This window comes from Anomaloglossus baeobatrachus, chromosome 11, assembly GCF_048569485.1.
Source record: "Anomaloglossus baeobatrachus isolate aAnoBae1 chromosome 11, aAnoBae1.hap1, whole genome shotgun sequence".
Taxonomy (NCBI): domain Eukaryota; kingdom Metazoa; phylum Chordata; class Amphibia; order Anura; family Aromobatidae; genus Anomaloglossus; species Anomaloglossus baeobatrachus.
This window is the reverse complement of record NC_134363.1, coordinates 74,866,777-74,892,546: the sequence shown is the minus strand read 5'-3', so window position 1 is coordinate 74,892,546 and position 25,770 is coordinate 74,866,777. Positions and strand designations below refer to the sequence as shown.

The window sequence follows — 25,770 nt, the reverse complement described above, 5'->3', positions numbered from 1 at the left end:
CTGACAGCTCTACAACTCCTGTCAACACTCTCTCCTGAACTACACTGTTTGAACTTCCTGCCCCAGTACAGTAGTCTCCTCGGTGGGCGTGTCTTTCCACCTGACTCCATCCACCTGGTGTGCTCTACTAGCCCTGGGGGAGGCATCAGGTCTCCCTCTCGGTGACATGTGTGTGACCTCACAGGGGGTGGGGGTGTGTGTGTATGTGGCTTATGTAATTACCTGTGACCCCTGGGGTCCAGGGCGTCACACTATTAGCAACACCAAAGGACCAGGATCCGTAACCAAGGAGGAGTGAATACTGTGCAGAAGGGCAGGTTGCACAATACCGACCTGATAGGCCAGGACGTCACACTGTGACAGCAGGGGGTCTGTTAAAGATCTCTGTGCTTGTCATTACAGCGCTCCTTTGAAACTCTTTCTGTTGGCGGGCTTCATAGGACACTGTGATTTCTGCTATTTACAACAATGCTATGGCTTTAGGTCCCCTAAGGGGACTACTAGGAGCAGTAAAAAAAAAAAAAAAAAAGAAAAAATGTTTTAACCCCTTCACCCCCAGGCAATTTTCTGTTTTTGCTCCCCTTCTTTTGAGAGCCATAACTTTTTTATTTTTCCATCAGTCTTGCCATATTGGGGCTTATTTTTAGTGGGACGAGTTGTACGTTTGAATCAGTCCATTAGTTTTACCATATAGTGTATTGGAGAATGGGAAAAAAATTCCAAGTGCGGTGAAATTGCAAAAATAGTGCAATATTTTGGGGTATTTTATTCACCGTGTTCACTATATGGTGAAACTGATGTGTCGGTGTGATGCCTCAATAAGGAATAACGTTTGGAACACCATTCTAAGTCTGAACTGGGTGCAAAAACCTAAAAAAACATCACTATGGGGAGATAAGTATGCACACCAGTGACTATGTAAGGGGAATACATGAAATAGCAGAAACTGCTGTGTGAATACTGACTTGAAAAATCCAATAGCTATATGTAAGAGTGAAAATGTGAAAAATGGAATCTGCATTACTGCCATGAACATATGAATAAAGAGAAATTTAGCTACTGAATTGATCAATGCAATAGAGCCCCAACACTACGCCAAAGTATTTCTCTACGGTGGGGTTCCTAGCTTGTGTGTGTCCTCTCATGCAGTTAAAAAACTTACCGTGTATGGGAAGCTGAGACCCAGGCTATTTATGCGTATGATATGGATTGGCAATAGGTGTGGTTGGGGAGGGTTCACAAACGAAAAACTACTAACAATAAGGAATAACGTTTGGAACACCATTCTAAGTCTGAACTGGGTGCAAAAACCTAAAAAAACATCACTATGGGGAGATAAGGTATGCACACCAGTGACTATGTAAGGGGAATACATACACGGTAAGATTTTTAACTGCATGAGATTTTTCAAGTCAGTATTCACACAGCAGTTTCTGCTATTTCATGTATTCCCCTTACATAGTCACTGGTGTGCATACCTTATCTCCCCATAGTGATGTTTTTTTAGGTTTTTGCACCCAGTTCAGACTTAGAATGGTGTTCCAAACGTTATTCCTTATTGTTAGTAGTTTTTCGTTTGTGAACCCTCCCCAACCACACCTATTGCCAATCCATATCATACGCATAAATAGCCTGGGTCTCAGTTTCCCATACACGGTAAGTTTTTTAACTGCATGAGAGGACACACACAAGCTAGGGACCCCAACGTAGAGAAATACTTTGGCGTAGTGTTGGGGCTCTATTGCATTGATCAATTCAGTAGCTAAATTTCTCTTGATTCATATGTTCATGGCAGTAATGTAGATTCCATTTTTCACATTTTCACTCTTACATATAGCTATTGGATTTTTCAAGTCAGTATTCACACAGCAGTTTCTGCTATTTCATGTATTCCCCTTACATAGTCACTGGTGTGCATACCTTATCTCCCCATGGTGTGATGCCTCAGGCAGGTCCGAGTTCATAGATAACAAATGTGTACTTTTACTTTTATCAAAGATGTTAAAAAAAAATTCAGAAATTTGTCAAAAAAAGAGTAGTGCTTTTGGCGCCATTTTCTGAGACTGTAGCGTTCTCTTTTCTCGGGATCTGGGGCTCAGTAATGGCTTATTTTTTCATGTTGAGTTAACATTTTTAATTATTCCATTTTTGTGTGGATACTACGTTTTGATCGCCTGTTATTGCATTTAAAAAAATTTTGCGGGGACCAAAAAACGTAATTTTGGCATTTGGAATTTTTTTCTTGCCATGCCATGTATCGATCAGGTTAATTGATTTTATATTTTGATAGATCGGGCCTTTCTGAACCCGATGATAAAAAAATAAACAATATACATATATTTTATAACTGTTTTATTTTCAATGGGGCGAATGTGGGGGTGATTTGAATTTTGAGGGTTTTTTTGTCATTTTTCAAACCTTCTTTTTACATTTTTTTATTTATTTTACTCGATATGGGATTTTATGGATCAACTGCCTGATGGCTTGTGCATTTCTGTTGATCAGAGCTGCCCAGCTCTGATCAGCAAAAATAATAATAATAATAATAATAATAATAATAATAATAATAATTTTATTCATTTATATAGCGCTATTAATTCAACAGCGCTTTACATACATTGGTAACACTGTCCCATTGGGGCTCACAATTTAAATTCCCTATCAGTATGTCTTTTGGAGTGCACTGTTCCTTTAAGAGCCACCGTTCTGTTGACTCTTACAGGAAGTATGTCATGGTCGCGTCAGCGGAAGAGATGAGCGGACTTGCAGAAAACTGGGATAGAGGGGTCCCTGTTATATTTTTTTAAAATCCGGTTCTGATCCGGAATCTGGTACCCATATAAGTCTAAGGGGAGCAGAAACAGGAGATTAAAAATGTTGGTAGAAGGGATAGGGTGATAGGAGCGTGTGTGGTATATGCACCGAGGATCTGTCATGGCTGCTTTCAGGTCATACATTCACTTTGGGAGCAGCTAATTAATTTTCATTGAATATTTACTTCAATATTTACTGCTTTCCCCACCCACTGGTTGCAGTTAGCCGAACCCCCACATTGAGTAACAGCATGTCTGCGTGTCAGCTGACTGCTTCCATTCACAGGCGCTATGCTTGTCTATATCATAGGTCGGGGTCACACTGGCATATGGCATCCGATGTGATAGGATAATGACCCTCGGCTCAGGCTCTGCTGCAAGCATGATCCAAGTGTCATGTGACTGGGACCCGATGCTGTGATCGGAGCACAGCTGCGAAGGAAAGAGAGGGATTAATCTCTTAATCTCCTCCATTGTCAGCCTGTGCGAATATCGCACTGCACTTGAATGTCATCCGAGTGCAGTCCGATGTTTCTCTCACACCCATAGACTTGTATGGGTGCGAGTGATAGGAGACTTGCAGACAATCGCAACATGCTGTGATTATTTTCCTCAGTCCGATTAGGGCTGAGGAAAAACTTGCAGATGTGAACTGCAGCATTGTCTTACATGTGGCCGAGTGCAATGCAAGATTTTCTCACTGCACTCATGCGAGTCATACGTCAGTGTAAGGCTGGAAACACATCTATGCGAGTAAAATCGGTCCGACTGGGCTGAAAAATACTCGGCTGATTTTAGTTCACGTTAGGTGCGAGTGCAACGCAAGTGCGATGCTTTTTGCTCGCGTGTGTTTCGTGTTTGCGATGCTAGTTTCATGCAACATCTTAATTAGATAAAAGCTATTACACATGTGTCATTTAATTAACCTATGGGAATGTGCTGTCACATTCATCTGTTGAATATTTAATGAGCGAAGTCACTGCCACACTCGCAAATGTGAACGGTGGTGCGCGTGTGTGATCCTACTTTTAATCCCCTTCCATAGGAAATCATTGGGACAAATGGTGTGAGAAACTCGCAAAAAAGCAGCATGCTGCGATTTTTTTCTCAGTCCGATTTGGACTGAGAAAAAAATCGCAGATGAGAGCTGAATCCTTCACTAACATGTGTCCGATTCCAATGCGTGATTTCCTCGCATTGCTCTACTGCGAGAAACTCGCAAGTGAGAAGCAGCCCTAACTCTACCCATACAGTAAAAATAAATAGATAAAAAAATTGGCGTGGGATCCCCATGTATTATGATACCCAGCACAGATAAAGCCCACAGCCACAGGCTGCAACTCCAGCCCTGCACTTATCTTGGCTGGGTATCAAAATAAGAGGAACTGCATGTGTACCACCCCTGCAGCAGTCAGACTGCTCGGATCCGGGGTTACTGTGGCTCGAGGGTCTCCGGACCCGGGGGCTTGCAGCCACTCAAAAATAAAGGGGGCTATTTACAAGGGATAAGAGTTTGTTATGCCACCCGTGGTTCGCGGTAAGGGGAGTACCGCCGCTGCTGATGGGAGAACCTGGGGGAGATGGAGTGTGGCAGCCAGATAACGTTCCCTCCACAGGTAGGTGAAGCCCTGGGACTCTGGATGGTAAGGTGTAGGGGAGCGTGGTGCAGGTTGGATGCAGGGAAGGGCAGCGTACTCACTCAGGCCGTGTTGGTATTGCTTCGACCATAAAGCAGACTCTGACACAGAAGAAAAACCAAGTCTCTGGGTGCCGCTGCCACTGCATGGGAAGCTCGTCCGGGAGTCCGCTCCCGTTAGTATTGCTGATGATCTGTAACCTGCCTCCATGCACTAGTATTTAGATGTTCTAAGTGACCCCTCAGCTTGAAGCATGCTCGGTACCGGTTCGGTTACTAGATATTCCGGTGCCGACCGTTCTCCAAAACTATGTCTGGGCACCCTTCTCCAGTACCCTGCGACCAGGTCTCCGACTCCTCCGGTCCCAGACAACCGTCTGCGACCTAGCCAATGTCTCCCAGGGAGCTACAACTCCCTCAACAACTCACTCTCTGAGGGCTACTTCTGTTCGGACTATGTCCCTCCCACCAGTCTGCCTGACCCCTAGGCAGGTGGCCCTTTTCCAGCTAAACCACCCACTGGTGTGCCTGACAGGGTGTGGTGTGAGGTGTGAATAGGCAGGGCCGGATTAAGGTTGGTGGGGGCCCCTGGGCAGAAAATCTGGTGGGGGCCCCATAACGTTAACATTTTTAGCCATAACAGTAAAGCGCGAACTGTAGCATTTAGATATAAATCCAATGAACATGTCTTATCCTGTTCTGCCACATTCAGATTTACAGTACTACAATACAGACACAGTCCAGGATCACTCACAGCTGTCCACTTACACACAGAAAGATCGAGGATCGCGCTGTTCCTTGCCGCCATCGGTGGCCCCTTGACACGATCACGGGAAGTCGATGGTTGCTATGGTAGCGGCGGGCCATGTAATGACCCCTGTTGCTATCATGACATATTTTCTGTCACAGTCGATAGAGCGCCGACTCACACAGGAATGCTGTATTTCTGCTAATCAGAGCTGTACAGCTCTGATCAACAGGGATGCACAAGCGATCAGACTGCTGATCCTTATAGCTCTCAAGGGGACAAGTAAAATAAATACAAAATGTAAAAAAATAAATAAAAAGTTCAAATCATGCCTCATTCGCCCCACTGAAAATAAAACAGTTAAAAAAATATACACATATTTGATATCTCAGAGTTCAGAAATGCCCGATCAATAAAAATATAAAATCAATTAATCAGATCGGTAAATGGTGTAGCGAGAAAAAAATCCAAATGCCAAAATTATGTTTTTGGGTCGCCACAAAATTTTTGAAAAGATCCAATAACGGGCGATCAAAAAGTAGCAACGTCATAAAAATTGTATAATTGAAAACACCAGCTCAAGATGCAAAAATATTAGGAGTCACTGAGCCTCACATCCCAAAAAATTAGAACACTACGGGTTTCAAAAAATGGCACCAAAAGCACATTTTTTTTTTAACAAACTTCTGAATTTTTTTAACCCCTTAGATAAAAGTAAGAGTATACCTGTTTGGTATCTATGAACTCGGCATCATACTGACATGGTAGTTTTACAATATAGTGAACATGGTGAATAAAATAACCCAAAAACAATCGTGCAATTGCACTTTTTTTGCAATTTTATCGCACTTGGATTTTTTTCCCTGTTTCCTAGTACAATATATGGTAAAACTGATGATTTCACTCAAAAGTACAATTTGTCACACAAAAAATAAGCCCTTATATGGCAAGATTGATGGAAAAATAAAAAAAGTCACAGCTCTCAGAAGAAGGGGAGAAAAAAAACAAAAAAAAAAACGGAAAATCGGGGTGAAGGAGTTAAATTTTGAGTACTATAATACTATGACAAAATTTTATGAAGTCAATATGAATAACAAAACTGATAGCTGTCAGTGAATGGCACTCAGCAATACGTCTGGCACATGAACATGGAAAGAACCCATTAAACTCCGGGGGGGGGGGGGGGCATCATTTTACTGCAAGGGGTGTATGTAATTATACTCCAGGAGGCGGTTATATCACAATAAGGTAGTGTATGAATATACTCAAAAAGGGGATAATGATTATAGTCAAAGGGATGGGGGACATTATTCTATGATTATACTCCACTCTAGGGAGGGGGCGTTATTTTATGATTATACTCCATTAGTGAGGTGTTTTAGTCTATTATATTCCAGGGGAAGGGGGGGGGCATTATTTTATGATTGCTCTCCAGGTGAGGGGAGTGTTATCCTATAATTATACTCCAGTGGGGGAGGGGGCATTATTGTATGATTACAATCTAGTGGGGGAGGGGGCATTATTATATGATTATACTCCAGTGGGGGCGTTATGCTATGATTATATATTAGTGTGGGGAGGGTGTTATTGTATAATTATACTCCAGTGGGGGAGGGGGCATTATTATAAGATTACAATCTAGTGGGGGAGGGGGCATTATTATATGATTATACTCCAGTGGGGGAGGGGGCATTATTGTATGATTACAATCTAGTGGGGGAGGGGGCATTATTATATGATTATAATCTAGGGAAGGGGCTTACATTCTGATTATATGAAAAGGGAATAGTGTAATTAAGGAGGTGTAGGTAGGTTTAAACAATGATGGGTGTCAGTGACTATACTGCAATATGTAGCTCCTATGTAGGTCGTTCATACACACTTCACCTCTTGCAGTAAAATGACCCCCCCCCCCCCCCAAACTCCAGGAACAAAATATACACCACTTGCAATAAAATGTCCCTGTCTCCACCTTTCATGTGCAGCTATATGCAGTTATTCCCCCTTACTGATTGCTCTGTTTTGGAGTTACTTGGAGAGCACTGTGGCCCCCTCTACGCCCCCCTCCCCCTGCCCTGCTGAGTGACCTTACTCTCACAGCTGACATCGTCCTTCTATCACAGCCTGCATCTCTCATGGACGGTGCAGGCTCTAGCTGCATCCACAGCAGCAGAATGGCCGGTGACACATCAGAGACGATGAATTTCCCGCCCCCACAATCCTCTCGGGCAGATAGCAGCGGCAGAGAGGAAACTGAAAATCAAAATGACATCTGTCTCCCTGCACCGCCCCCCTCTGGAGCCTGGCGGACGGCACACTGTGCAACTGCACTACTCACATATAGATAAAGCCAGCTATGATCATGGGGGCCGCCAACACAGGGAGCCGAAGACAGCTGGTGGTGGGGGCCCCCTTGGAGGCTCTTGTGGTGGGGGCCCCTGGGCGGCAGCCCCGCCTGCCCTGCCTATAATCCGGTCCTGTGAATAGGATTTGAGTGCTGATGGAAGCAATACCAAAGGTTAGGATCCCAGAACCATGGAGGGTGAGTTCTGCACCATAAGGAAAGGGGTGCAGTTCCCTGTGACACCCTGAATAGTTCAGAGGCATCACACATGTGGCTTTTTAAAAAATAAATAAATAGATAAAAAATATTTAAATAAGTAATTTTAGAAACAAGCATGCAGCCCCCCCCAATTATGATACACAGCCACGATAAAACCCGACAGCTGGGACCTGGTATTCTCAGATTTGGGAGGGCCGCCCCCAGCCAAAAAATAGCAACCTGCAGCCGCCCAGGATTATCACATCCATTAGATGTGACAAGCTTGGTGCTTTTCCTAGCTCTACCCGATTGGCCTGGTGCTGTGGCGCCCCTGACCTGGTCAGGCACCACTGAGTACTGCACCCATGCTGGGGACAGTACAATACAGGTAATCCAGAAGGCTGACCGAGGTGTGACTACACAGGCGCATAGTGATCAGGTCTCACACATGTACCTTTGAGAGGACCCCTGGGGATCCCAGGAGGGGGCAAAGCCTTCACCTCCACTGGAATAGTGGAGGGGGTAAAAAGCCTCCATCTCCACTCAAGGGGTGTGGTGGAGAGCCTGGTTGCTAGGTGGCGTAGGCAAGAACAGGAGAGGAGGAGCAGTGAGCCGGTTCAGTGTGCAGTCCAGGGAGAGCAGACGTGAGGAGCAGACCCCTGGGGCTGTGACAGTCTAACAGCGTCCGCGCAGTGACTACCGACGGGGGAGAACGGTCACCTAGTAGTGCTACCCGAAATCCATCTTCAGCTAAAGAGAGAGCAACGGAGTGGGAAGTAAGGAGACTGCTAGGGAGTTACCAGGCCCAAACGGGTAGTAGGTCCCAGTGCAGGGATAGATCCACCTTTCCTTGCCAAACCTGCTTGAGGGGGCACTTTACACCCCCAAGAACACACTAAAAAGTCCGCAGCCACGTCGCCACAGTTAGGGCCCATAGTTCACAGGAGGCAAGCAGCCGGAGTGTCCTGGTCCAGGCTACAAGCAAACGGACAAAACGAAGGGGAGAGAGGCTTCAGCAACTTCCCTGGGTGACCCCCATAGGGACTAAAAGTCGGGGTTACCCCAAAACGCAAAGGGCTAAGGAAGGCGAGTCGGTAGTCACCCTCATCAGTCAGCCTGAAGGATACCTGGTTCCAGCCTGGTTCATCCCAGCTACGCCCGGGTTACTCACTCTGCCACCTTCTGTGAGTAAAACCCCTGAAAGACATTCTGCTTGTGTGGAGTTATTCTGCGCCTTGTGGTTCTACACACCTACACAGGGCCCTGGGGCTTGCCTCACTCTCAGGAGGCTACTACAACCGACTGCACCCACCATCAGCCCCAGGCATCCCTTAATTTGCAGTGGCGGTCCCCACTGACCGCAATTCTGAGAGTGGCGTCACGACAAATCCAAAGAAGATCTCCTACCTGTGACAGGATCCAGCCGAGTGGAGTCCCTGAAGGTAATGCACCGACACTGCACCTGTGGGGCTTCACATCTGGCGTCACGAACAGGATAAGGACTAGACCTGTTCAGACAGGTGACCATGTGCCTGGGCGGTCCGCTTGGAAAATTGGAAGCGCCGCCATATTGCCACCATGAAAAGCGCGCTGAAAAACAGCAGCCCGCGCTGGGAGAAGTTACCGCCCACGAAGAGGTGTGGCTACCCAGAGATCCCCTGCAGAGTTCTGACCTCGCTTGTGAAGAGAGCGGAAGCGTCCAGAGACGGCGGAACGGAAAAGAAGCCAGCAGCTTGTGGCTAGAGAAAATGGCGTCTGAATGCAGAGACCCAGAGCCAGGCTCCGCTGCCTGGTGGTGTCGGGAGCTTGCTGAGTTCTGCGACCAACTGGAAGCCAGGGTCGGAAGGCTGATCAGAGAGGGATGGACGGAGTTTCTGTGGATGACCGCGGCGGTTCAGGCCTATGAAGGGAGAGCCGCGCGCCGAGTGCCAGACCGGGCGGTGACGACTCAGACCCCGATGCTGCCACCGATGGGTGAGTCCAGTGATGCCCCTGCCAGCGCGAGTGCCCCGACCCCTGCTGCCACGTCCGCGGTCCCTGAAGAGGCGTCCGGCGCGGCGACGCTGGAGCAGGCCGCAGCCACGCCAGGTGCAGCCCGCCAAGCTCAGGCCGCCGCAGCGATGCCCTGCTCGGCCCACCAAGACCCGGTCCCTGCAGCGACGCCCAGTCCGGTCCGCAAAGAACCGGCTGCCACCGCGACCCTAATCCACGCCGCAGGTGTGACGCTGACCCAGGCCGCCGCCTTGCTAGGCCCGGCCCGCCGAGACCCCACCGCAGCAGCAACGCTCGTCCGCGCCGCAAGTGAGGTGCTGAACCAGGCCGCAGCCCCGTCAGGTGCGGCCCGCCAAGCTCCGATCGCTGCAGCGACGCCCAGCCCAGCCTGCACCGATCCCATCGCGACAGCGACGCCGATCCAGGCCGCCGCCATGCAGGGCGCGGCCCGCCAAGACCAGGCCGCCGCCATGCCAGGCGCGGCCCGCCAAGATAAGATTGCATCACTATTTACCCCGGCCTGCAAGGCCAGAGCAGACACCGCTCCCCAGTCCAAGGAGGTCCCGGCTAGGAAGCCCACGCTGGGGGAGGACCCCGCATACTGGCAGCTGAAGGCTGACATGGAGGCCAAGTTTCCACAATGGTTGGTGGACCAGTACATACTCCCTCCGCATACCCCCAAGACGACTCCTGCAGCAATCATGCCAAAAAGATCCCTGCCTGGGCCTGCTGAAGAAAGTCCATCCCCAGCACTGCCACCAAAGGAGTGCTCAGAAGAACTAAGGGGGAGGGGAGGCCAGGAGGCTGAGGAGCTGACTCAGGAGCCACCAGCAGTGGATCCATGCCCAGAGCCGGAGATGTTGCCATATTCTCGCTGGGATGAAGAGGAAGATTTATCCAGCAACCTCACCTGGGAGCCTGCCAGCAGTGAAGCAGCCACCCAGCAGAATCAAGCCCGCAAGACACGGCGCCGTAGCCGAAACCAGTTGTCACCTGCTCCGCCATCCCCAGAGCAGAGAGAAGTCACGGCCAGAGACCTAGAAGAAAAACGGTTCCTGAGAAGAGCCAAAGCACAGGTCAGAGGACCCCTTTGTAGAGGAATTGTGGAAGACTTTAGCCTGAAGTCAGGATACGGATTCATCGTTGCACCTGGTATAAAGGAAGGTATCTTCGTCAATAGAAGAGATGTGAGAGCTCATTTGCCCAGAGGACACCCTGGCAGAAACTTAAAAATGGGAGACTCCGTACAATTTACCATGCATCAAGGAGAAAGAGGCTGGTATGCGCTAGATGTAACACCACGTCCTACAGAGAAAGAAACAGATACCGAGAAAGAAACAGATACAGAAGATACAGAGGAAAGAAAAGAAAAGGAACCCATTGATGACCAAGATAAAGAAGGAGATCGAGAAACCAACAGGTGCCGCAGCCCTACAGGCCCAAGCCCTGGTATGGAGGAGTAGAGGAAAGTAAAGTAAAGTACAGCAAGTTACCAGTTTGACAAGTTTGCAACGTTGATGTTTAAGTATGTGCCCACATAAACTAATGTGAGAAATGAACCTTAAGGCTATGAACTGGCTATAGCCACAAACTCTCGCAGTGTAAATAGTTACACCAGAGGGTACCACCACCAGGGCCAGCCTGTTTAGGGGCTTGGCTCGCCTGCAACCAGGGAGCACGTCCGTGATGGGGCCTTGGCTTACCTGCAACCAGAGAGCATGCCTGTTTATGGGGTCTGGCTCTCCACCACAAAGAGGGTACCTGGTCAGCACCAACTGTGGAGGCCGCCTCTACATCCTGCCAGAAGAGGCTGAAGGCGCGGATCCACCAGGCCAGGTATACCCTGAAACCACCAGACCATGAAAGCCGCCTCTACATCCTGCCAGAAGTGGCTGAAGGCGCGGCCAACGGGAGAGGCAGATTGGAGGAAAGGTCTGGGGAAGTAGATGGCCCAGATCTGGTTACCAAAAGGACCGGTGACCTGCCTCCTGAAAGGGTTTGGGTGGGTTAACGGACTTGTGGGTGGAGGGTGGTGATGTATGGTACCTGGTGGTTTTAAAATGTTTTACCATGTTTTACTGTTTTATGCATTTTAAAATGTTGTCTTGCAGCCCGAGGACGTGCTGGTGATAACTAAGGGGGAATGTGGCGCCCCTGACCTGGTCAGGCACCACTGAGTACTGCACCCATGCTGGGGACAGTACAATACAGGTAATCCAGAAGGCTGACCGAGGTGTGACTACACAGGCGCATAGTGATCAGGTCTCACACATGTACCTTTGAGAGGACCCCTGGGGATCCCAGGAGGGGGCAAAGCCTTCACCTCCACTGGAATAGTGGAGGGGGTAAAAAGCCTCCATCTCCACTCAAGGGGTGTGGTGGAGAGCCTGGTTGCTAGGTGGCGTAGGCAAGAACAGGAGAGGAGGAGCAGTGAGCCGGTTCAGTGTGCAGTCCAGGGAGAGCAGACGTGAGGAGCAGACCCCTGGGGCTGTGACAGTCTAACAGCGTCCGCGCAGTGACTACCGACGGGGGAGAACGGTCACCTAGTAGTGCTACCCGAAATCCATCTTCAGCTAAAGAGAGAGCAACGGAGTGGGAAGTAAGGAGACTGCTAGGGAGTTACCAGGCCCAAACGGGTAGTAGGTCCCAGTGCAGGAATAGATCCACCTTTCCTTGCCAAACCTGCTTGAGGGGGCACTTTACACCCCCAAGAACACACTAAAACGTCCGCAGCCACGTCGCCACAGTTAGGGCCCATAGTTCACAGGAGGTAAGCAGCCGGAGTGTCCTGGTCCAGGCTACAAGCAAACGGACAAAACGAAGGGGAGAGAGGCTTCAGCAACTTCCCTGGGTGACCCCCATAGGGACTAAAAGTCGGGGTTACCCCAAAACGCAAAGGGCTAAGGAAGGCGAGTCGGTAGTCACCCTCATCAGTCAGCCTGAAGGATACCTGGTTCCAGCCTGGTTCATCCCAGCTACGCCCGGGTTACTCACTCTGCCACCTTCTGTGAGTAAAACCCCTGAAAGACATTCTGCTTGTGTGGAGTTATTCTGCGCCTTGTGGTTCTACACACCTACACAGGGCCCTGGGGCTTGCCTCACTCTCAGGAGGCTACTACAACCGACTGCACCCACCATCAGCCCCAGGCATCCCTTAATTTGCAGTGGCGGTCCCCACTGACCGCAATTCTGAGAGTGGCGTCACGACAAATCCAAAGAAGATCTCCTACCTGTGACAGGATCCAGCCGAGTGGAGTCCCTGAAGGTAATGCACCGACACTGCACCTGTGGGGCTTCACAGTGCAGTGGCAATTGGGGTTAGTGACCCCCATCACCAATCTGTAAGTGAAAGTAAACAAACACAGACACCGAAATAATCCTTTATTTGGAATATAATACAAAAAACACTTTTTTTCACCACTTTATTAACCCCCTAAACACCCCTGCAGGTCTGACATAATCCACACGAGGTCCCACGGCGATTTCAGCTCTGCTACATCTCTGTCACAGCAAGCGACCACAGAGCATGACTGCCCGCTGTAAGTGTAGACATAGAGTGAATGAGCCGCAATGAGCGATGGTTGCAGGCAGACGCTGTCACATAGGCTGGGGGAACGTCTGATTGCAACCAATCACAGATGCCAGTGTGGCCAGTGGGCGGGAAAAGCCCGGAAAGCAGTTCATATGTAATGAGAAATGATGAGCAGTCCAGGAAGTGATGAAGAGGCAGCAGGAGCAGTTTACAGCTCCGACGGAGCCTCGATAAGTATGAAGTACTCGCTTCAGTCTTATTTTCTTTATTTTTCCTTTATTTTTTTTTAAACTTTGAAGTAACAGATCCGGACCAAACAGCTGGCATCCCAGGCCCGGCACCCGGCACCTTTGAAACCGCGTGGATCCGGACTTTTAAGGGTACTTTACACGCTGCGAAATCTCTAGCGATCCCGTTAGCGATGTGAAATTCTAGGTCGCAAGTGCGATCTTTCGAGATCGCACATGCGTAAAATGACCTATGTGCGACCTCAAAAGATCGCACTTGCAATCTAGAATTTCACATCGCTAATGAGATTTCTAGCGATGTCGCAGCGTGTAAAGTACCCTTTACAGTCCGGATCCGCTCATGCCTAGTCTGGAGTCATTACACAAGCTACCATGACAACCATCGCCTCCACGTGATCACGTCATGGGACAGCCGATGGCGGCGGAGAAAGGCACGATCCCCGCCACGACCACTGAAATCGCGCGGCCATTTTGTTTTCTGCAATACCACAATAAATGCGGTAACAAGCAATCAAAGTGACATATCTCTCCCAACATGGTATCAATAAAACCATCGTCTTGCTCTGCAAAAAATTATCCATTACACAGCTCAATTGACCAAAAAATGAAAACATTATGGATCTTGAGAAATGGCAGCACAACCTCCAAAATTTTGAGGGGCCAATTTCTGATTTTTTTTTCACCACGAAATTAATGGGAAAAAATTGGTCATGATTGGTATTGCTGTAATTGTTCTGTCTAGGCGAATCATATTGTGTGGTCAATTTTACCACAAAATGTACTCCGTAAAAACAATTCCCAATTTTTTCACAATCAACATTTAGAATTTTTTCCTTGTTTTCCAAGACACTAATGATAAGCGAGCACTACCATGCTCGGGTGCTTGGTACTCGTAACTAGTGATAATGGAGCACTACCATACTCGGGTGCTGGGTACTCGTAACTAGGGATGAGTGAGCACTACCATGCTTGGGTGCTCGATACTCATAACTACGGATGTGTGAGCACTACCATGCATGGGTGCTCGGTACTCGTAACTAGTGATAAGCGAGCACTACCATGCTCGGGTGCTGGGTTCTCGTAACTAGTCATGTGTGAGCACTACCATGCTCAGGTGCTCAGTACTCATAACTAGTAATGTGTGAGCACTACAATGCTCGGGTGCTCAGTACTCGTAACTAGTGATAAGCAAGCACTACTATGCTCGGGTGCTCGATACTCGTAACTAGTAATAAGCGAGCACTACCATGCTCAGGTGCTCGATACTCGTAACTAGTGCTGAGCAAGTGACAGGCCCCACGTGGTCTTGGGAGTACTCGTCGCCGGGCCGGTAAGGGTCAGGGGATTTCACGGGTGGCCCTGCCCAGTTTCGTGACCACGTCGGTGTCAATAAAAAGGGATAAATGGACGATGGTGGGGATGATGTAGATGAAAGGGTTGAGGATGTTGGGAGTAGTTGTCTTATGATGCCACCTGTGGTGTGCAGCCAGGGATTAGCAACCGCTGCGGGTGCCGTCCTCTGGGGCGAATAGTGTCGCAGGTTGGATGGCTCGGCTCCCCAAAGGTAGAGCCAGGCACTAGGGGAGGATGATGGTGGTGGTGATAGTTGCCGTTGGTGCCGAAGCATGGGGCTACGGTGCCGGCAATGACTGGCTGACACAGTGGTTGCCTTCAAGGTCTTTACTCACTGTATGATGGTCGCCCACGGAGTGCCGGTTTCCGCCGTGATGGGCCCCAGCTGATCCAGGATAATTCGGAGGTCACCACCGGTGTTCCCACTGTTTGTCCTTTCCGATCGTGGTCCGTCCAATCCAGAGTATGGAATATGGAACGGGCTGCGGGTGTTTCCTGCACTCTCAACAAACCCTGGAATCCCCTGTAGCTGTAGAGTGCCCGAGCTGAGCTGCCTGCTCCAAGCCACGGGTCTTGTGGTGCTCCCAGAAGTGTAAGGTGATGCCTGGACCGAGGTCCTGACTGTGCTCCTCACCCCAAGCTGTGCCCGGGGGTAACTGCTTAAGTGTATCGATGCTCTTTCCTTTTCCCCAAGTGGTACCCGCTCCCCAGGTGTCCTAGTGACCAGTAAAGTCCCATGCCTCTGTCTACCCTAGGCCAATCCCAGTGGGAAAGCACTTAACTGTGTGTGGTTTGTGAATGTGAGAAACACCAGCGATTAACCTCTTCCTTACCTGGGATGAATACCACATCTTAAGTGATATGCAATACCCTCTGGCGACTGAAGCCTCATGGGCGCCACATGATCACTACCATGATTGGGTGCTCGGTAGTTGTAACTAGTGATGTGTAAGCACTACCATGCTCAGGTGCTCATTACTCGTAACTAGGGATGTGTGAGCACTACCATGCTTGGGTGCTCAGTACTCATACCTAGTGATAAGCAAGCACTACCATGCTCAGGTGCTCAGTACTCGTAACTAGTGATAAGCGAGCACTACCATACTCGGGTGTTCAGTACTCTTAACTAGTGATGTGTGAGCACTACCATGCTCGAGTGCTCAGTAGTCATAACTAGTGATGAGCGAGCACTACCATGCTCGGGTTCTCAGTACACGTAACTAGTGATATGTGAGCACTACCATGCTCGGGTGCTTGGTACTCATAACTAGTAATGTGTAAGCACTACCATGCTCAGGTGCTCGGTACTCGTAACTAGTGAAGAGCGGACACTACTGTGATGCCCATGGACTAGTCAGATCATCACAGGGTTCTGCACAATCTTTCTCTACCCGTGCAGGACTCAACCCCCCATGGTCCTGGGTTCCCATCTTGCAGTACTGCCTCTACCAGCATCCACAAATCCTAGTTACACCTCGCACCACACTCTGTCAGGCACACCAGTGGGCTGCTTAAGCTGGAATAGGGCAGTCCACCTAGGGGTTAGACAGATTGGTGGGAGGGGGGAAGTCAGCGAGTCGTGTAGGAACCCTCGAGCTGTGAGGAGCTCAGAGGGAGCTGGGAGTTGTAGCTCCCAGGGGAGAAGCAGACTAGGTCACAGACGGTTGTCTGGACCTAGAGAAGTCGGACCCCCTGTTGCAGGGGATTGAGGCTAGGTGCCTAGGACCTGTCTTGGAGGACGGTCAGCAGCCTGAGCCTAATCACCGGTCCGGGACCGAAGGCTCGTCGGGGTACACGGACCCTTGGTCGGGGAGAAGCTTCAGGTGACCCGGAAATTAACCTGCGGAGGACAGGGCCTCTTTGGACTGTTCCCATGAAGCTCAGAGATCGGGGCACTAGTGCAGCGAGGGGGATAGGGCTTTCCAAACAAGCAGCCCACTGAAATCCCAAGCGTGAGCTCCTGAGAGAGGCAGGTCATGGACCACCAGGCAGTGCTGAAGGGGACGGGACCCGGACGAGCTCCCCCAAGTGGGCAGTGGCACACAGAGACTTGGTTTACCCTGTTGTCTGTGTGGCGCCCCAGGACCTGGTCGCCACAACAGCATTGCCCTCCCAAAGGGTTAATGCTGAGCCTGGAGGTAATTGGGAGATCTATTGGCCAGTAAGTTAACACCCAACACAGTTCTCCCTCCGGCCAGCAGGGGGAGCTCTGAACCTGGAACTTCAGGGAGCATTCCTTAAGTCTGGCTGGAGGGAGGAAGTAGTGGTTAGTCTGTAGACAGGAGTGAAGGAGGACAGACGCAGAGTAGTGCTGCCTTGTAGAACTGGGGCCTGGAGCTGGGATAGCTTGGCCCAGTGAAGCAAGAGGTGCAGAGAGGCACAGCAGAGACTCGGACATCGGAGTCTGTGGTTGCCAGGGCATAAAATCCATCCCTGGTAGCTGAATCCGGAGGGCAGGAGAGCTGCAAACCCCCTGGCCCAGAAGTAATCTGAAGGTACAGCTGCATTCCAAGGGCCCGGTGTGGACTCCAGCAGAGAAGCACCAGAGAGGGCCTGCGCAGTCTACCACACAGAAAAAGGGACGAACAACAAGTCCCAGCAGAAAGAGGGCAATTGCGAACCCAAAGTGCAGTGTCCTAAAACAGCAAAGAAAGATTAAGGAGTAGGCCTCATACTCAACTGGCCAAAGATCACCCCAGGCACTTCCAGGCCGGCCGGACCATCTTTACCATCTGTGACGGTCTCCCTGGACTAAGTTTCTGCCGAGTAAAAGAGGAGAAGGTAAAGAGACTACTGTTTGTGCCTGTTTCTTTCATTGCTTGTCGGCCCTGCACCGTGTTAGTCACACAACACCATAGACTTCCACAAGCACCAACTGTGCCCCGGGCATTGCTCCACCTGTGGGGAGCAGTACCACCTTTGCTGCCATAACATCATCCCGGTGGCCTCACACAGCAGCGGCGGCTTAATAGCCGCAGACCACAGGTGGCGTCACGAATACAAACTTAAAGTCATCAGCCACATATTCTACTGACACCCACCAGGGCCACGGAGCCGGGCCCAGCCACCACTGACTACCACCGGACTAGTCCGGCCCGGCACCGGGTGTCCCATAGCCCTGGGGTGGGCGAGTCATCTGCATCTGCTTTATTGCTGAGTGAGTACCTGATTAACCCCTGCAACCAGCAAGCCTGCGCTCCCCCTGCACTGTCCCCAACCATCCAGACTCTCGGGGCCTTTCCTTACCCGTGGAGGGTAACGTCATTTAACTGCCCCACTCTATCACCCCGGGTACTCCAAACGGCAGCGGCGGTACTCCTTATTACCACACACCACGGGTGGCGTCACAAACTATATATATCTCCTCTGTAAATACCCCCATGTGACCCTTAGCCCCTCGGGTCCGGAGACCCTCGAGCCACGAGTAGTGACGTCCGGATCCGAGCGGTTCGACCGCTACTGGGGCGGTACACTAACATGCTCAGGTGCACGGTACTTGTAACTAGTGATGTGTGAGCACTACCATGCTTGGGTGCTTGGTGCTCGTAAGTAGTGATGAGCGGGTACTACCATACTCCGTGTATATATATATATATATATATATATATATATATATATATATATATATAAATATATATATATATATATATATACATATATTTGTGTGTATATGCATTTTGTGTGTCACATACTGTGTGTATGTAGCATCCATTTCTAAATCACGGTTGCACAGTTAAAGGGAACCTGTCATCAGAAATTTAGCTTGAAACCTAAAAGTTTCCCCCTCTGCAGCTCCTGGGCTGCATTCTAGCAAGGTTCCTGTACTTTTTGTGGCCCCTTTTAAACCAAATTAAATACTTTATAAATTTGTACCTTTTGCTATGTAAATTTTGTAAATCGTCCATGGGGGCGGGCTCTCTGCTGACCGTTGCTGTTCCTGCAGCACATTGACGCCGTCCCCCCACGCTCCATTTCATCCATCAGGACGCCTCCCACTGCGCCCGAGGTGCCGCCCACGCCAGGATCGCTGGTGGCGTGTGTCACAAGCACGAGATTATGGGCGGCGCTGTGATTGCATTGCAAGTGCCCGCCCATAATCTCGTGGACGCGCTTTCCCTCACTGCCTCCAGCGTTCTGCGCAAGCGCTCGCCGGCCAAATGACCCGACGTCACCTCCTTCCCATCTTACCCTGCAGCAGGGCAAGATGGGAAAGAAGTGACGTCAGGTCATCTGGCCAGCAAGCACTTGCGCAGAACGCTGGAGGAAGAGGGGAAAGTGCGGTCACGAGGTTATGGGCGGCACTTGCTGATGACACTCACAGCGCCGCCCATAACCTCGTGCCTGCGCAAAACGTCACCAGCGGTCACACGAGCACACAGTGCACAGTACCGCTACAGTCGCACAGTGCATGCGCGGGACCATGGGCGCCCAGGGGCGGCGTCCTGAGATATGAAATTCAGCGTTGGGGGGCAGCGTAAATCTGCTGGAGGAACAGCAACTGTCAGCAGAGAGCCCGCCCCCATGGACGATTTACAAAATTTACATAGCAAAAGGTACAAGTTTATAAAGTATTTAATTTGGTTTAAAAGGGGGCCACAAAAAGTACAGGAACCTTGCTAGAATACAGTCCAGGAGCTGCAGAGGGGGAAACTTTTAGGTTTATAGCTAAATTTCTGATGACAGGTTCCCTTTAAGAGTTCATAGGTGTAAACATGTCAGCAATCGCCCAAGGAGCGACCAAAATGCTGCTCATTTGTTGGGTGATTGGATTGTTTATGTCAGAGCAAAAACCATTGTTCTCAGAAGCATATCGCCCTCTGAAAACTGCAGAAGAGCTGCTGATTATGTGTCGCCCCTGAGGCTTCAGTTGGCACAGGGTACAACACCTCACCAGAGGTGCAGTATTCATCCCGGGTATGGAGGAGGTCATTGCCGGTAAACCACCACAGTTCACCAAAACGCACAGTTAGTTGCCCTCTCGCCGGGACTGGGTTAGGGTAGGGTCATTTGGATGGTCACCACAAGGCATGGGACCTCCCACCCACTAGTTCAGCATCCTGTGGGGCAGAGCTAGACAATGGGGAGTAAGGTGACACGCACACACAGACATTCAGTTAGGCAGTGACAGTCAGCAACAAGGGAACAAGTGAGACAGGGGGAGAATGCGGTCGCTGAGATGGGAGAGCTGCGCCATAGCTCCCACAGGACCGAGAGCACAGAACAGGGTGCAGAGCCCTAGGCTGGTGGGCACTGCTCGTCCCACCAGCAGAATTCGCCGGGCAGAGGATTTCAAGTCTTCTTGCCCACACAAAGCGCTTGGGGCACAGCAGAACATAGAGCCAGGAGTCGTGACAAGAGAGCGGCACCAGTAACGGACTCGCGCTGCCTGCAATACGGGATAGTAACGCAGCACATCCAAGGACTCGGGTTCCAGCGTGACTTCAAGCCGCACTGACTCACACAACACAGCGCAAGTAGGAAGGACTCACATAAAGAAACACCAGTTCTAACCTCCGAACTATTCGGGATCGGCTGGGGCCCATGACAGCGGAGTCTGGCAGTCCAAAGGTGGTGACATCTCAGTGAGTAAAGAACTTTAACTGCAACCTCTGTGTCGTCCAATCCCTCCCGTGTCCTGCGCTCCTTTAATAGAGTAGACTACTACTCCCAACCTCCCTGTGGGCCTGAGCTCTGCCTGTGGAGAGCTGTACCTAACTGCACTACCATCTGCCCTCAGAGGAAACCTCTTGCAGCGGCGACTCCCATTTTAGCTGCACACCACAGGTGGTGTCACAAATAACTATTATCCCCATCATCCTCCCCTGTTACTTGACATCGCCGTGGTCACTGAACTGGGCCTAGTCGCTGTGACATCCCCATCGCTACACCGGCCCGGTAGAGAATAACCCCCAGAACCCGTGAGCGCGTCAATAACATCATACTGAATGGGGATCGATCTACAGAACACTCTACTATGGATCATTCTGTGCCCATCATTCTTCATCATCCTGTGTAAAGAGGCCAGGAAACAAGAGCAGGGCAACCTCCACATTGTCAGTCGCGCTCGTAGCGGTCTCAACTCAGCGCATGTAAATATAACCCAAATATTTTAGTGTGATGGTGAAATATGTTCACCTTTTGTACAAGGGTCCACTTTATCTAAAACCGGTCTTGCCAGTTGTAGAAACTGATAGTGAATAAACACTAATGACACCTGGATGAAATGCACTGGTGACACTTGGACTGATTTTATTTTTTTTTGCATACGTGAAAAATCATGGATGTCTTAGAAAGTTGACCTGTAATGTATTCTCTGCAAAATAATGGGGACACTAATAGGAATAAATAGGAATACTCTTGGCAGATCTTGCCCTTAGTGTTTGGTAATAATGATAATTATATACAGTCAGGGCCAGAAATATTTGGACAGTGACACAAGTTTTGTTATTTTAGCTGTTTGCAAAAACATGTTCAGAAATACAATTATATATATAATATGGGCTGAAAGTGCACACTCTCAGCTGCAATATGAGAGTTTTCACATCCAAATCGGAGAAAGGGTTTAGGAATCATAGCTCTGTAATGCATAGCCTCCTCTTTTTCAAGGGACCAAAAGTAATTGGACAAGGGACTCTAAGGGCTGCAATTAACTGTGAAGGCGTCTCCCTCGTTAACCTGTAATCAATGAAGTAGTTAAAAGGTCTGGGGTTGATTACAGGTGTGTGGTTTTGCATTTGGAAGCTGTTGCTGTGACCAGACAACATGCGGTCTAAGGAACTCTCAATTGAGGTGAAGCAGAACATCCTGAGGCTGAAAAAAAGAAAAAATCCATCAGAGAGATAGCAGACATGCTTGGAGTAGCAAAATCAACAGTCGGGTACATTCTGAGAAAAAAGGAATTGACTGGTGAGCTTGGGAACTCAAAAAGGCCTGGGCGTCCACGGATGACAACAGTGGTGGATGATCACCGCATACTTTCTTTGGTGAAGAAGAATCCGTTCACAACATCAACTGAAGTCCAGAACACTCTCAGTGAAGTAGGTGTATCTGTCTCTAAGTCAACAGTAAAGAGAAGACTCCATGAAAGTAAATACAAAGGGTTCACATCTAGATGCAAACCATTCATCAATTCCAAAAATAGACAGGCCAGAGTTAAATTTGCTGAAAAACACCTCATGAAGCCAGCTCAGTTCTGGAAAAGTATTCTATGGACAGATGAGACAAAGATCAACCTGTACCAGAATGATGGGAAGAAAACAGTTTGGAGAAGAAAGGGAACGGCACATGATCCAAGGCACACCACATCCTCTGTAAAACATGGTGGAGGCAACGTGATGGCATGGGCATGCATGGCTTTCAATGGCACTGGGTCACTTGTGTTTATTGATGACATAACAGCAGACAAGAGTAGCCGGATTCATTCTGAAGTGTACCGGGATATACTTTCAGCCCAGATTCAGCCAAATGCCGCAAAGTTGATCGGACGGCGCTTCATAGTACAGATGGACAATGACCCCAAGCATACAGCCAAAGCTACCCAGGAGTTCATGAGTGCTAAAAAGTGGAACATTCTGCAATGGCCAAGTCAATCACCAGATCTTAACCCAATTGAGCATGCATTTCACTTGCTGAAATCCAGACTTAAGACGGAAAGACCCACAAACAAGCAAGACCTGAAGGCTGCGGCTGTAAAGGCCTGGCAAAGCATTAAGAAGGAGGAAACCCAGCGTTTGGTGATGTCCATGGGTTCCAGACTTAAGGCAGTGATTGCCTCCAAAGGATTCGCAACAAAATATTGAAAATAAAAATATTTTGTTTGGGTTTGGTTTATTTGTCCAATTACTTTTGACCTCCTAAAATGTGGAGTGTTTGTAAAGAAATGTGTACAATTCCTACAATTTCTATCAGATATTTTTGTTCAAACCTTCAAATTAAACGTTACAATCTGCACTTGAATTCTGTTGTAGAGGTTTCATTTCAAATCCAATGTGGTGGCATGCAGAGCCCAACTCGCGAAAATTGTGTCACTGTCCAAATATTTCTGGACCTAACTGTACAACTAGAAGGTGGCCCGATTCTAACGCATCGGGTATTCTAGAATTTACGTATTGTGTAGTTCATGTATGATTTTTGTTATATATATATATATAGATGTTGTTGTGTGCAGTTGCCAAGTGTTTGTGTAGGGCGCTGTAAATGTTCTGGGTGTTGTCTGGGTGGGGGTGTGTGAGAGTGGTGTTGTTTGTGTGTTGCGTTGTGTGTTGCATTGCTTATGGAGCGCTGTGTGTCTGTAGCGTTGTGTGTGTGTGGTGTTGTGTGTGTTGCGCGGTTGTGTGGGTGTGTGTGTGTGGGGTGCGTGTGTGTGTTTTGGGGGGAGGTATGTTTTGTGCAATGTGTGTGTTGCGCGGTATGTGCATATATTTGTGTGTGCCGCGGTGTTTGTGTGTTGTGTGTGTGCAGCATTGTCTGTGTGTGTGTGGGTGTCTGTGTAGGGCGGTGTCTGTGGTTCCCAGTGTGGTGTGTTGTGCAGTGCGTGTGTGGCGGTGTGTGTGTGTTTTGGGGGGAGGTGTGCACCCCCCATCGTGGTCCACCCCCCATGCTGCACCCCCCCATCGTGCTCCTTCCCCCATGCTGCGCATCCCCCATCGTGCTCCATCTCCCATTCTGCGCACCCCAAATCGTGGTCCATCCCCCATGCTGCGCACCCCCCATTGTGCTCCATCCCCCATGCTGTGCACCCCCATCGTGCTCCATCCCCCATGCTGCGCACCCCCCCATCGTGTTTCATCCCCCCATTCTGGGCACCCCCCATCGTGGTCTACCCCCCATGCTGCACCCCCCATTGTGCTCCATCCCCCATGCTCCACTCCCCATCGTGCTCCATCTCCCAAGCTGCGCACCCCCCATCGTGCTCCAACCCCCATGCTGCGCACCTCCCATCGTGTTTCATCCCCCCATTCTAGGCACCCCCATCGTTCCCCATCCCCCATGCTGCACCCCCCATCGTGCTCCATCCCCCATGCTGTGCACCCCCCATCGTGTTTCATCCCCCCATTCTGGGCACCCCCCATCGTGGTCCACCCCCCATGCTGCACTCCCCATCGTGCTCCATCCCCCATGCTGTGAACCCCTCAGAGAGGAGTATAATAGGATTATAATAGGAGGAGTATAATGAGAGGAGTAGTCCTGGGGAAAGAGGAGTATAATGGGAGGAGTTGTCCTGGGGGGGAGGTGTACAGGTGCCCAACACGTGCGGGGGGCGTAGCCGAGCGTGCATAGTGTGAGGGGGCGTGGCCAAGCGGGCATAGTGTGAGGGGCATGGCCTAGCGGGCATAGTGTGAGGGGGTGTGGCCTAGCGGGCATAGTGTGAGGGGGCATGACCTAGCGGGTATAGGGTGAGGGGGCGTGGCCTAGCGGAATCACATGTGGGGGTGTGGCCTAGCGGGCATCGCGTGTGGGGGCGTGGCCTAGCGGGCATCGCGTGCGGGGCGTGGCCTAGCGGGCATCGCGTGCGGGGCGCGGGCCTGGCCAAACAGTTAATCCATGCGGGGGGGCGAGGCCAGGCCGAGCCGAGCGGCCAATCCGTGTGGAGGGGCGGGGCCAGGCCAAGCCCAGCGGCCAATACGACAGTTGTCACTGTAAGGACACAATGTCACTGTAACGACACAATTTTGGAGCAAGACAGACAGACAGACAGAATAAAGCAATTATATATATAGATGTTCATCTAAAGGCATACTCATATCTCTTGCTATTCATTAGGGCTAATTCACATGACCAGATAGTGGCTGTATTTTCTTGCTGACGTTCATTTATTCTATTAAATAGATTTCCTATTTCTGTCTTGCAGGTATCACTGGAGATTGGAAGAACCATTTTACTGTAGCCCAGAATGAGTATTTTGATGACTTTTATAAAAAGAAGATGAAAGATCTAAATATGACTTTTTTTCTGGGAACAATTTGATGTTTCGTTAAATGTTTAGTTAAATAAATGAACCATAGTGAAGTCATTTTATTATAAATCTTTCGTCTGGGTCCTTGCGTTTTGGCATATACGTACAAATACTGATGGCCAACCCATGAGTGCCTTGTGATTGTGTCGCAATGTACTGAGAGAGGAAGTGTAGTTTTCATCATGTGATACTTCACTGTACAGTTGTGTTCAAAACAATAGTATTGTATACAAAAACCTGAATTAAGCCCAAAATCTTTTTACCAGTTTTTATTTCCATGCATTGGAAACATTGGTCACTGGTTTCTAAATCAAAACATGCAGAGAAGTTTATATAATTTTTTATCTACATTACAAAAAATATCAAAAAATGAACATTGGACTGTTCAAAAAAATAGCAGTGTCTGCATTTATCTTTACACTAGAAGGTGGCCCGATTCTACGCATCGGGTATTCTAGAATTTACGTATTGTGTAGTTCATGTATGATTTTAGTTATATATATAGATGTTGTTGTGTGTAGTTACCAAGTGTTTGTGTAGGGCGCTGTACATGTTCTGGGTGTTGTCTGGGTGTGACGGGGGGTGAGAGCGGTGTTGTATGTGTGTTGCGTGTGTTGCGTTGTTTGTGGAGCGCTGTGTGTCTGTAGCGTTGTGTGTGTGTTGCGCGGTTTGTGTGTGTGTGGTGTGTTTTGGGGGAGGTATGTTTTGTGCAATGTGTGTGTTGTGCGGTATGTGCGTATATTTGTGTGTGCCGCGGTGTTTGTGTGTTGGGTGTTGTGTGTGTGCAGCAATGTCTGTGTGTGTGGGTGTCTGTGTAGGGCAGTTGTTTTTGGTTCCCAGTGTGTGTGGTGTGTTGTGCAGTGCGCGCGCGTGTGTGTGTGTGTTGGGGGGAGGTGTGCACTTCCCATCGTGCTCCATCCCCCATGCAGCGCACTCCCCATCGTGCTCCAT

At 49.4% G+C, this 25,770-nt stretch overlaps 1 protein-coding gene across 1 annotated transcript in view; it reads left to right on the top strand.

The window, feature by feature from the left end:
- Nucleotides 1-24,830, top strand: part of LOC142257277 (sulfotransferase 2B1-like) — a 260,489-nt gene extending 235,659 nt beyond the window's left edge. Inside the window, exon 5 of the mRNA XM_075329445.1 lies at nucleotides 24,715-24,830. Coding sequence (XP_075185560.1) covers nucleotides 24,715-24,830 — 116 coding nt within the window. The remainder of the gene's footprint in view (nucleotides 1-24,714) is intronic.
- Nucleotides 24,831-25,770: the final 940 nt, after the last annotated feature.